General features: G+C 30.6%; 1 protein-coding gene across 1 annotated transcript; it reads left to right on the top strand.

Moving 5' to 3' along the window:
- Nucleotides 1–1,325: 1,325 nt before the first annotated feature.
- Nucleotides 1,326–10,070, top strand: LOC111916082 (5'-3' exoribonuclease 3). Its single transcript, XM_023911722.3, has 23 exons — nt 1,326–1,706; nt 2,345–2,447; nt 2,541–2,617; nt 3,034–3,225; nt 3,309–3,428; nt 3,520–3,582; nt 3,691–3,837; nt 4,372–4,530; nt 4,624–4,701; nt 4,848–4,934; nt 6,136–6,498; nt 7,116–7,208; nt 7,442–7,537; nt 7,634–7,704; nt 7,791–7,919; nt 8,008–8,084; nt 8,179–8,219; nt 8,336–8,410; nt 8,512–8,669; nt 8,743–8,847; nt 8,930–9,005; nt 9,100–9,179; nt 9,283–10,070. The coding sequence occupies exons 1-23, from the start codon at nt 1,503–1,505 to the stop codon at nt 9,923–9,925; spliced, it is 3,237 nt and encodes a 1,078-aa protein (XP_023767490.2). The 5' UTR covers nt 1,326–1,502; the 3' UTR covers nt 9,926–10,070.
- Nucleotides 10,071–13,878: the final 3,808 nt, after the last annotated feature.

Below are 13,878 nucleotides of genomic sequence, written 5' to 3' on the forward strand. Positions count from 1 at the left end.
GTGTCAAAACTTATGAGAGATTGATATGTGACAAAATGGATTTTCATTTATTATAGTAGATTTTTATAGAATAATAAGTAGGTGTAAGACTCATATATTATATGGATTTATTTAAAAGAAAAATTAAATATGAAATTTTAAACATTTGAAAAGTTTGAATTTATAAGAAAAATAAGAAAAATATTGAATTAGTTAAAATTAAAATGTTTTTTTCTCTTTTAAATTTAAATAATAATTTAGATAAATAAATAAAAGAAACTAATGAGGTTTTAATTTATAAAATTTTGAAATTAAAAGGAAAATCAATTAATAAAATTGATATACATTTATTATTATATTTATTCCAATTATTACATTTAGATATTATGTGAAATTTAATAAAATGAAAAAAACCACAAAATGACATATAAAAAATAATTAAAAATAACCACAAAATATGACATATAACCAAATCAATAAGGTTGGACGGAGTCGTGTGCTACGCGACCCTCGCTACGACTCGCTACAGTCGCTGTACACCGCCCCATGGCCCTCGCCAGGAGGCTTGCTAAGGGATTATCGCTACCGGCTAAGCGAGAAGAGAGAGAAAGGGTTGCAATGATTTGATTGACTATTGAGTTTTGACTTTGTTCACCTCCTCTTCTTTCTTCTCCGTCTGCATTTCCGCTGCCGTCGTTCACATCTCTGGTCAAACAATTGATCGAGCTATTAAACCCCTCAACACTCAGAAGAATACAAAAAATAGGACCTTTTCCTGTCGAAAGCAAATTCGTGTTTGCTGAAACCCTATTTATTAAAATCCAAATTTGTGTTTGCTGAAACCCTATTTATTAAAAAGGGGATTTTACTGTGGAAGCAAATGAGCCTCTTTGAATTAAGGATAATAAATCTCAAAACTAGTATAAAATAAGAGAAAGGGGAAGGACCGTCCAATTTTCAATCCCAATTCCACATATTTGTTACTGTTTCCAATGTTATTTTTTTTTTTAATTTTTTTTAAACTTTTTTTTTCTCTTTCTTTAGAGTCTTTGTGTTAATAAAAAATAAAAATTATTTAATATAAAATGTTTATGTATTAAAAAAATATAATTTATTTAAGTTTAAAAAAATGAAAAAAAAAACAAAAAATACTAAAGATGTTACCACTCCTTATAAAATGTTTAGAAAAAGATACTAATCGATGTGGCAGACAAAAAAATAACATGACAGAAGTTGCTAGGAGTGCTACCACTCTCAATAACCTAAGAATATGACGTGGAGCAAAAATATTTTCATTTATTTATTATTTATTAGAGAAGATGTTTTTTTTTTTTTTTTTTTTTAAATTTTATTTTAATTAATTTATCAATTTACAATATTGGTTAAATGAATAGGGTAAATGAACCCTTCTGCAAATTTCTTTTCGCGTCGATACTCGATAGCATTGTTCTAAACCCTCCTGCAAATTTCTCAAATCTAGTTAGGGTTTAGTTATCTAGTGGGTATAGCAAGGCTGGTTTGAGATGGGTGTGCCGGCGTTTTACCGGTGGTTAGCCGAGAAGTACCCGATGGTGGTAGTGGATGTTATAGAGGAAGAACCCGTTGTAATCGGTGGCGTTAAAATCCCGGTGGATACAAGTAAACCTAACCCTAATAAGATCGAGTACGATAATATGTATCTCGATATGAATGGAATTATTCACCCGTGTTTCCACCCTGAAGACCGGGTAACGAATTTCGAATGCATTTTTTTTTAATGTTATTTCTTGTTTGGTTTATATGTTGATTCGTATTAGTTTCTATACATGCTTTACTGTCCTTGAAAATAATTAATTGGGAGCTTCATTGACTAAATATCAGATTCAAGGTTGATGAAATGTGGCAATGTGCAATTATTCAACCGAATATGACCATTATAGTTTTCAAGAAAAGAAATATGATTAGCTTTAAGCAACCTTGATCTGATTATGATTTTCAAGTTTATTGATCCTTTCAATATCACTGCTTTCTACTGTTTTAAAACTTTGATATATGAATCTGTTGTTATCTGATTAAATAGTGTGTAGATGAGCCTTATGCATTTTTATACTGCGAGAGTTACATTATGCAATGATATGTTTGATGTATGCTTAGTATGTTGAATAAGTATAGGTGTTATCAATTATCATTATAAATGTTTTACCTTTTAGATAAATATACATTGGAATTAAACACTTAATTGTATCAAGTGTACAATATACTTCTAAACATTCATATAACAAAGTAATAAACCATGCCTGAATGCTCTTTTCACATGATGTTATATATATATTTTTCATATGTTTATAACCTTTATGATTGATTATTTATTTTCCCATGTATACAGCCTTCTCCAACCTCTTTTAGTGAGGTGTTTCAGTGTGTGTTTGACTATATTGACCGGTTATTTGTAATGGTGAGACCACGAAAACTGCTTTACATGGCTATTGGTAACTACTAAATGCACTCTTATTTATTTTTTTATATTTTTTTATGAGTTTTTTGGTTTGGAAATATTTGCTTAACTTTTAAATATTTATTAGATGGTGTTGCTCCAAGAGCAAAAATGAATCAGCAACGTTCAAGGCGTTTTAGAGCAGCTAAAGATGCAGCTGAAGCAGTATGTACCTTTTTCTTATATCCACTTCTTTAAAAATTCCACATATAATAAATATAATCACAAAAATGACCAAAAATATGTGGGCCCCATTTAAAAAATTGACTTCCTTTTTAGAGAAAATATCAAATAACAACCACCTGTTTCATAATGGATCCATTGCAAATTTACTTTTACTTACAAAAGTCTGCAAAAAGTTTTTATTTTTTTGTTTCAAAATTACATCATCTTTTCACAAGATATGATTTTTTTTGACCTCTTTAAGTTTTTAAATCGTTTTCCACATCCTTTTTAGCTGAATTATACCCATTATGAATAAAATATAACTCAAATCAACCCATTATGAATAAAATATAACTCAAATTGCCATATTTTACCTCAAAGATTGAATCTTGATACTTGTGACATATGTTTTGTAGGCAGCTGAGGAAGAAAGATTGAGGGAAGAGTTTGAAAAAGAAGGAAGAACACTTCCACCAAAGCAAGAATCACAAACTTTTGATTCTAATGTCATTACACCAGGAACAGAATTCATGGCTGTTTTGTCAATTGCTTTACAATATTATGTTCACAAAAGATTAAACAATGATCCCGGATGGAAGTCTATAAAGGTATTTGACTATTTGACTATGAGTATTTTCTATTTTTTGATTTATTTTTCATTGTTGTTGATCTGATTATGATTTTTATGAAGGTTATTCTTTCTGATGCAAATGTTCCTGGTGAAGGGGAACACAAGATCATGTCATATATTCGTCTTCAAAGAAATCTCCCAAGTTTTGATCCAAATACTCGACATTGCTTATATGGTTTGGTAATAACTACACAAATCTTCTTCTTCTTCTTCTTTTTTTCTAAATTTTTTTTCTTTAAACTCAATGTTACATAAGTTTGTTAATTTACAGGATGCAGATTTGATAATGTTGGCTTTGGCTACTCATGAAGTTCATTTTTCAATACTTAGAGAAGTAAGTGTTGTATAATTAACTTACAAAAACTAGTGAAATTAGCATACACATGTTGTCCAATTTATGTATGTATGTATGTATGTATGTTCTCATTGTTTTATGTTTTAGGTTGTATTTATCAAAGGAGAACAAGGCAAGTGTTTTGTTTGTGGTCAATCAGGTCATATGGCTGCTGGTTGTAAAGGGAAGGTGAAGAGAAAGGCAGGAGAGTTTGATGAGAAGGGAGGCACTGAAGAGCCTAAAAAACCATATCAGGTACATATAATTGGATAAATTTTCTATGATGAGGGCATTTATGTCTTTTGCTCAAACAAGAGATCAAGTGCAAGTCCATGTCCCACCTTACCCAAAATTTCAATTTTTGTCTCAGTTGACATTATTATTACAATTAGAGTAAATTACACGAATGGTCCCTATGGTTTGGGGTAATTTGCACTTTGGTCCGAAACTTATCTTTTTTATCTCGGAAGGTCCCTACAGTTTGTTTTTGTTGCACGCTTGGTCCTTGTCTTACCTTAAAAGACTATTTTGCCATTGATTTTTTAATTTATTTAAATAAGGTGGGTAGGTTGGGGGTGTGTTTATTTAAATAAATTAAAAAATCAAGGGCAAAATAGTCTTTTTAGGTAAGACAACGACCAAGCACACAACAAAAACAAACTTTAGGGACCTTTCAAGTTAAAAAAATAAGTTAGGGACCATTTGTGTAGTTTACTCTTACAATTATGTAGTACAAATTGGGCTATAATGACTCATAATTCTTTAATAATTGTTTATGCTTTTTTGCAGTTTCTCAATATTTGGACTCTTAGGGAGTATTTGAAACACGAGATGCAAATTCCTAATGTTGAGATTGATTTGGAGAGAATAATTGATGATTTTGTGTTCTTGTGTTTTTTTGTTGGAAATGATTTTCTACCACATATGCCTACATTGGATATTCGTGAGGTGTGTTTTTAAAACCTCTCTTGTATCTCCCATTATTTATAATTCTATTTGTTACATTTCAAATTGTGTAAATCTTATTATTTGCTTTTTCAGGGTGCCATTAATTTACTATTTGCAGTATATAAAAAAGAATTTAAGGCCATGGGTGGATATCTGACTGATGCAAGCAAGGTGATTACTGATTACTGATTACATGTTCTTTGCTTAATGCATCTTTTTTTTTTTTTTTTTTTGACTTAATAAAGAAAGTTATAGAAATTTTCTAAAAATTTGCCCTTATTTTTTTTCATTCCCATTTTCTATTTTTATTGTTGCAGCCAGATCTTGTTAAAGTAGAGCATTTTATTCAAGCAGTTGGATCATTTGAAGAGGCTATATTTCAAAAGAGAGCTCGTATGCTTCAGGTATAAATTCTCACTTACACATCTTTTTCATTCAATCATTCATGTTCATAAGCAAAACAAAAGACAATATAAAAGAAAAAAAATGTTTTAAGTTTAGGTATAGGTCATGATTTTGTCTAAAAGAAGAAAAAAATGAAAGAGAAAAAGAAATCAAGGCTAAGGGGTTAAAATGATAAATCCTTTTCTTTTAGAAGCAAAGGGTTAATCTCAAAAAAGACCTTATATTTTGTGTTGTTTTTTTCTGGATTAAACTTCAAATTTATTTTTTTGCCTGAAAACACCTTGTGTTTTTTCATTGTTTCCAATCTGGCCCTTTTAGTCATTTATTGCCATAAAAAATTGTAAAATGCGAGGGTCTTTTCAAGAAAAACTAATAAAGTTGAGGGCTTATTTGGAAACCATTTAGAAGGTTGAGGGTTTTTTTCGGAACAAATTAAAAAGTTGAGGCCTTTTTTTCGGAAAAAATGAAAAATACAAGGTCCTTTTCAGACAGAAAATAAGTTTGAGGTTTAATCTGGAAAAAAACACAAAATATAAGGTCATTTTTGAGATTAACCTAGAAGCAAACAAGTAAATTTAACCAGTTACACTACATATCTTTCAATCTTGACATTTTTGGCCCAAAACTTTTTGAACTTTGACATTTGTGGTTTTTTTTTTCTTTTGGTGCATTGTGCCACTAAACTTTTTCATTCTTACACTTTTGGCCCCTTATTACAAAAGTTTGTGGTCTTCAAAATATGGCGACAATATTTTCCACAGTTTGGCAAGTTTAGTCCCTTAATTCTCAAAAGCTTAAGGAATAGTAAAGTTCTTTTGTTTTAGACATTTGCCACTCAACTTTTTGATTCTTACACTTCTGGTCCCTTATTACAAAATTTTGCGGTCTTCAAAATTTAGCCACAATAGTTTCCACAGTTTGGCATGTTTAGTCCCTGCCGCCTTCTATTGTAAAAAAAACTGACCTGGGGCAAAGTCCGTTTTTTTACTAGTTGTTAAAAATATAAAACAAGGGGTACAATCGTAATTCTGTATGGTTTTAACTTTTAACATTCAAAGTTTAACAACATAAACCAAATATGTAACTTAATACCATTACAAAAACAGCTGATACTCACATTAAAAAAAACTGGACTTGATTGATAAAAACCATAAAACTTGAAGGACCATTTCTGTAATTTCCTATTTTTGTTTTGTTTAGAAACAACTTGAGAGGGTGAAACGTGACAAGGCACAAGCAAAAAGAGGAGACGATGGTCAACCACGTGTTGACCCGGACTCATTGGTCCCGATCACCCGGTTCGATGGTGCACGGTTAGCATGTGGTCCTTCACCTTCACCTTACAAACAAAAACGTTCAAGAAAAGGTGTGAAGAAAAATGAACAACAAGTTAAGCTTGCTACAAAAGACTTATCTGCCCTTGAACTTGATATCCAACACAAAAGACCAATGCAATGTGATGATGAAAAAATCGATATTCGTGCTAAAAAAGTTGCACGTTTGTCTTCTGGGAATACTGTTGGAGCTGCAATTGTGGAAGCAGAAACAAGTCATGAAAGAGAAGTATAAATCTTTTTTCAACAAATTACAGAAAACCCCTTATATTTTGGGCAGTTTTGTGGTTTAACCCCTTCAACTTTATCTTTTCCGATTAAGCCATAAATGTTAAGACATTTTTCAAAATTAATCATTTTGACCTGATATAAAACAGGTAAAAATGGTTAATTTGGAAAAAGTTACTAGTGAAACTTGATATAACATGTTTAAAGGGTGAATTTAGCTGACTTTATTTTGTGAGCAATTTACAGAAAAAAAAATCATTATATAGTATGAAATTCTGTGGTTTAACCCCTTAAACTTTATTCTTTTCCAATAAAACTATTTTTCCAATGTAAACTTTTTTGACCTAATAATATAACAGGTGAAAATGGTTAATTTTGAAAATTAGCAGTGAAATCTGATATAAGCAAGAGGTTAAAATGTTTGCAACTTCTATTGTGTTTATTTGAAAAAAAACAAAGTTTACTGGTTAAAACTGCAAAACTGCCCAAACTATAATGATTTTTTAATTTTTGTTATTTTTATATAATGGTTTATGGAAGTTGGGTGGTTTAAGTAACTCCCGTTGAAGTCAAGGGACCAAATTGTATTTAATTTTGTTAAGTCTTATTTGGTTTTAGGCATTTGAGAACAAAGAAGAACTAAAAGTAAGGTTAAAGGGTGTACTTCGTGAAAAGTCTGATGCTTTTAACTCTGAGGAGCTGGAAGACAAGGTTAGATCTTAAAATCATAGTATTGATTATGCTAAAGCAAAAGGGTATATAAGTAATTTCACTTTACTCTTTCGATAATCAGCATCATTTCAACTAAATAATCCAATAACCAAACCGATTATTTGACCTCTAAATAATGGAAGAAGTAGTTTACGCAAACACTAGAAACTGATTATTGAGATAATACAAGTACAAGGGTATAAAAGTAATTTCACTTGTGTTTTTTTTTCAAGATTAAATTGGGTGCCCCTGGGTGGAAAGAACGGTATTATGAAGAGAAGTTTTCAGCCACAACTATTGAGGAGATGGATGCAATAAGGAGAGATGTTGTAAGTCTTCTAAAATTTTTAAAAACTCTCAATTATTTACAATTTTTTATGATATAAAATCCTTTATGACAATTTATTTGATACAATTCTTTATAGGTTTTAAAATATACAGAAGGCCTATGTTGGGTGATGCACTATTATTATGAAGGTGTTTGTTCATGGCAATGGTAATTTTTCCCCTTTAAGGTTTTGTTGTGTATATATATATTTTTTATTTTTGATTTTTGATTTTTGATTTCTATTTTTTTTTCAGGTTTTATCCTTATCATTATGCACCATTTGCTTCTGATCTCAAGGATCTAAATAAATTAAATATAAAATTTGAACTTGGGTCGCCATTTAAACCGTTTAATCAGCTCCTAGGGGTTTTTCCTGCTGCAAGGTTAATATCGTCCTTTTACCTTTTTTTGAAGATTAATATTTTCTAACTTTTTTTTTTCATTGGTTTCTTTTTCACCTTGAAAATGTAGTGCACATGCACTTCCAGAACAATATAGAAAATTAATGACAGATCCAAACTCGCCAATTGTTGATTTTTATCCAACAGGTATGTAAAAAATAAGCTTTTTTTTCTACTTTATATTTTTATAAATAGATTTGAATTTTTTTAATTTCTCGATTAATTATTTTTTATTCTTCAGATTTTGAAGTAGACATGAATGGAAAACGGTTTGCATGGCAGGTTTATCATCAATCTTTTTAATCTATTAATCTTTTTTTTTTTAATTAAAACAAATTACAACATGAAGCCTTTCTGATTGTTTTATTTTTTTTTACTAAAAAATGTTTTATTTTCAGGGTATAGCTAAGTTGCCTTTTATAGATGAAACTCGTCTTCTAGAAGAAGTGAAAAAAGTAGAACACACTTTAACGGTATGTTATGTAATTTAATTTTAAATTAAAAAAAAAAGGTTAAAACACTTGAAGATTTCACTTCTAATTCTAATTCTAGCTGTAATTTTTGCTTTATGAAGAATGAAGAAACACAAAGAAACAGCAGGATGTGTGACATGCTTTTTGTGTCTATATCACATAAGCTTTCTCCATACATATTTTCTCTCGATGACCAAACTATTAAATATGGATCCAAAAAGCGGGCCCAAATCAACCAACAAATCAAACCTGAATCAAGGTTTGTTGTGAAATTACCAAATTGCCCCTTACACTTTAACTATTTTTCTGATCAAACTTTTTGTCATGTGTAGCGATGGAATGAATGGCTACTTATCTCTTCCTTCAGGGGATCCATGCCCTAAAGTTTTCAGATCACCTATTGAGGGATTAGAAGATATCAAAGACAATCGTGTCATGTAAACTCCAAAAAATTAATTAATTATTTAATCATTTCCTTAATTTGGTATATGCGTGATTAATTACTATATTACCCTTCAGTTGTGCAATATACAAGCTTCCGGATCCTCATCCCCATATACCTCGCCCCCCTCCAGGGGTTAAATTACCAAAAAAGGTAAGGCTTATATCAAATGTCAATTCAAATAAAAAGTCTTTTTTTTTTTTTTTTTTTTTTAAATTTTTAATAACAGCTTTATTTTTTTATGTAGACTGTAACGAAGGATGATTTGACAGAAACACCTGCCTTATGGCATGAGGACAGTGGGCCCAAACATTGGGAAAATAGAAGGTGTGTTTTTTCCATTTTAATTTAATATTAAAAAATCAAATATTTGAAAACCAATGCTAATTTTCAGAATGATCTAATTTTTGGATTAATAATTGTAATTCAGGAATTCAACATTCCGATCCAACGGGCAGAATACACACAAGAACCCGCCCGGATCTATTTCCGGGCAGCGGCTGGCTGTGGCGGCTCACAGACTTGTGGTCAACAGCCTACAAGCCAAAACCGCCGCCGCACCACCGCCTTTTCAACAGACTGGACCCCATAATCATGCCGCCCAAACAAACCGCCACCATCCGAGCGGCAATGACTCGGGTGAGCCGTGGTCGGGGCAGCCTCAGGGTGGTGGAAGGCGGAGAAATAGGCGGAACCGTTACCGAAGTGCGGGTGGTGGTGGTTCTCATCAGGACAGTGGTTCTAATATTGAGGGTAAATTGTCTGGTGGGATGAATCAGAATCAGAATCCGGTCAGAATGTGGGTGCCCCGGGCAGGTCAAAGTGGTGGTGGGGCAACCACAAAGCCGCCTCCGAATAAGGGTGAGAAATTTACAAAGCTGCCACCACCACCACCACTACCGCCACAACAACCGCCACAACCACCACCAGCTCATGAATGTAATAAAGTTATTTCAAATCCACCACCACCTTCCGTAGGAAGTAAGAAAGTTAAAAAAAGGGGGAAGAAAGTTTACAAAGCCGCCAACACCGCCACCGCCGCCACCACCTCCACCACCACCATGAGCTCATGAAAAGAGGCATCGAGTTAATTACTCCCCATGTTGTTTTAGGTTATATCATATAGTTCTTCATTTATTCATAACTTCATTTTTGTTGTGTCTTGTTATATTCGTTAGATGCTAACATTTTGGTTTTATTTAGAACACCATTTTCATTTTTTTTTGATCATTTTTTGTATTGTATGTTTGTTTTTTTTTATGATATTTGAGAAAAGAAATATTTAACAGGAAAAAAAATTATAGACCCAAAACTGTATTCATTGTTCCTTTGGTTGTTTCTGATAACTTTGAGGTGAATTAAAATTATTTCACAAACACACCACAATAAAGTTATAGAAATGTATTTCGAGTGTTTACTTCTTAAGTAGTTGATTATGAAAGTCATATAGCTCTTTTCTTATCAGAATTTATACAAGTCACCTTATATCTTATACAGAAGGTTTTCAGGTTGCTATTAAATTGAAGTTTGCAAAAAAATCCTTTAAGTTTACAAAATTTGTGTTTTTACTCAAAGTATTCTTTTTCTTATAAAAAACATATTTATATGCTTACTTGAATTTTTTTTGTGTATTAATATGTTTTTTTCTTTATGAACATATATAATATGAAAAAATATATAAATACTTAGAATAAAATCATTAAATATTTGCAAATTAAGGGGTTTGTTTGTTTGTTTTTGTTTTTGTTTTAAATAAATAAACAAAAAAACTAATGAGCTTTAATATTGAGAATTTGAAATTAAAAGGTAAGTTTAATAATAAAATTAATATTCATTTATTATTATATTTATTGCAATTGTATATTAAAATATTATGTGAAATTTAATAAAATAGAAAAACTCATAAAATGACGTGAAAAAAAGATTTAATTCAAAATAACTACAAAATAATATTTAACAAATTGAATAAGAGTGTGATAAGTGACAAAAAAACCTTTATTTATCAGAGTAAATTAACAAACAAAAACTATTATAAAAACAAAAGAAGTGATTCGTATTCATCAGTTTTTTGTAATATATAATAATTTATGTATTATATAGTTGTACAATACAACATTTTAAAATATTAATTGTTATTGTTACATATGAATAAAAATTGTTCACAATTAGTTCAAATTCTTTCAGAAGCGAATGCTATGGAATATTCCATTCTTGTATACAAACAACTCTAAAAAACAAAGTCAACAAAATAAATATAGGTGAAAAAGTTAAATATATTAACTATTTATAATATTAAAATAAATATTGGTTAAAACCCTAGGACCCATGTTTTTACGCATATTGATGTAGATTAGCTTTAACATGTTACTTTGGTTGTCATAGCTGATGCAATGGATGTGACTTGTGTCCCCCAAGAAGCCTTTCTCATTCCCAACTTGTGTATATCATTTTCTTCCTTTTCGTTGTAGAAGTTTCACATGCATGAAATTCAACTTTTGTTATCGAAGTCTAGTTGTTTCTATCAACATATCATGTCGTCATATGTCGATAGTCACAAAATGTGATACGTTTTGTACAAAATAATTTTTTTTGAATATTGTACCCTTCAATCCAAAATAATTTTTTTTTCTTCGAAAGAAACGGTTAACATATATACACACCTCTTAGGTTAATGAAAAGGAGACATTTAATTTGAATTTCATTTCTTTAGGTTAATGTAATAAATAAATAATAAACAATTTACTTTTATATGACATTATCATGTTATAAAATATCATAAATAGGTAGAGACTATTTATTTTTCACAACATACTATTAAATAATGCTATTTTATAAACACACATGGCTCGCTAGCTAGCTATTTATCTTGTGACAATTTTTTTTTTTGTTTTTCAAACAACAATATAATATATAAAATAATAGTTCATATTCTATTTATAATATTAACTTTTATTTAATATTTTCAATATTTTGATTGAAACCACTTCCATTAAAAATGCTCAAATGGTATACGTGTGAAGGGAATGTGAGAGTCAATAGCGTTTAAAGTAAAGTGGGGAGGAATTCAGGAGGATAAGAGGAGACGACATTACACGTGTGGATGACCCCTTTCGCACAAACTTTTAATTAATTATTTTATTTTTATTATTTAATAAATAATAATCCAATTTTCAAAGACTCTTTTTCCGGTCTCCACCTGCCGTCACAAAATTTGCGTTTGGGATAACTACTTTCACCCAATTCCCCGACAATCACCTTCTTAACTTGCACATTCATACTTCTAAAAAAAGTATTGTTTTATCTTTGAGTATCAATTCTTATTCATTTACTTATAAATATATCAAGTTAAATTATATGTGAATATTTAGTTTGATTCAATTTAAGCTTAAAATTAAATTTAAATTCTAACAATATGTTCTTTTTTAATATTTAAAACAGTCCGAGATTCGTTTTTCAGTGTTCAAATCTAAACGAGTTACTTTTTTCCGGCAACTAAAATAACTCATTATCAACACATTAGTTGTTTATGATATTTACAAACTAAAAATAAAATATTTATAAATATACCTAACCTATTTTGATTTGAATAATTTGACTGGTTTTATCTATCTTATCACCTTTAATTAAATTTTAAAGTTCTAGTTTCCATTGACTAATTCAATTATAACTCTTAGATGATGATTTCTCAAAGAATGGTTTCTTTTGTTAGTTAAGACTTAAGAATATATATAAAATACAATGAATATATGACATCATACATTACAAGTTCAAAGTTGGCTTAACTATACATCATATCTATACACTTTTTTACCGAGAGGAATGGTGAGAACGTTTAAAATGGATTGAAACTTGTGAAGTGGAGATGGTGGAATATCCTTAGAGCAGGCATTGATATGCCTAGTGCTAAAAGGTACATGAAGAACTTGATTGATCACAAACAAAATGGATGTAGATCTAAATATTTTGGTGCATTGATGTTGCATTTGGTTGGAAGACATGTAGACGATACTTACATCATTGCAATACAAAATTGTGATTTAAAATTTTTTAGGCCTTCTAACTACTAAAATGATAAGCTCACGGTACCACGCGAATCTTGCCGTCATTGTGATGACCTGAAGACTCGCGACAAACACCATAAGGGTCTAAAGCTACTTCAACCATCAATCCACCGACTTGTAGGGACCAATCAACACCGTCTCAATGCTAACCAAACACAGCACGGACCACACCCTTCTATCACACACAATTCATTTCACAGTACATACTGTTATCAATGCAAAAATCAGACGAAACTATAGTCGCACACAACCAAAGAATGGGATAGGCGGGTGCACTCTTGCTCCAAATCAAAGTCTATTAACCAAATAAGAACCATACCAATAAATTCGGACCAAGTGTTCTCATTCTATCTTACTCAGTCCACATACACCCCTCATGATCATACTCGATGAACTACCATAATATCCACCTTCAAGGGAACCCATAACCAACCCTAGATCTACTGCATTCCTTCTTCCTCACAACCTTACCCAAAGGGTGAAGTACCAGTAGATCTAACAAAACGTCATGAGAATTAATTCTCACCTCGTGAGAACGGATTTTCACCTAATTTCACTCTAACTTCAAACAATCATAACTTCTTCATTTCAACTTCGTTTTCGACGATCTTTATATCCACAGAAAGGTATTGATGAGCCCCACACTTCTATCTAGTTAATTTTGGCTTAACACATGTTGAACTAAAAACCATAATTCATGAAAGAATTCTAAAACATCCTCAAAATAGGCCTAAAAGTTTTTCCATTTTTATGCAACAACATTAGTAAGCCTATAATATCCAACTTAACACTAGACTGTAAATGATGCTCTGTCGCTTAGAAGACCAAGATAAAAGATTATTTCTCAGAAACTTCCTTAACATCCTCAAAATAGGCCTAAAAGTTTTGCCATTTTTAGTGATTTTTTTAAAAAATATAAATAAATTGAAATAAAAATAAATCAATTAAATGATTCAAAATAAAAA

Source organism: Lactuca sativa, chromosome 2 (genome assembly GCF_002870075.4).
Source record: "Lactuca sativa cultivar Salinas chromosome 2, Lsat_Salinas_v11, whole genome shotgun sequence".
NCBI lineage: Eukaryota > Viridiplantae > Streptophyta > Magnoliopsida > Asterales > Asteraceae > Lactuca > Lactuca sativa.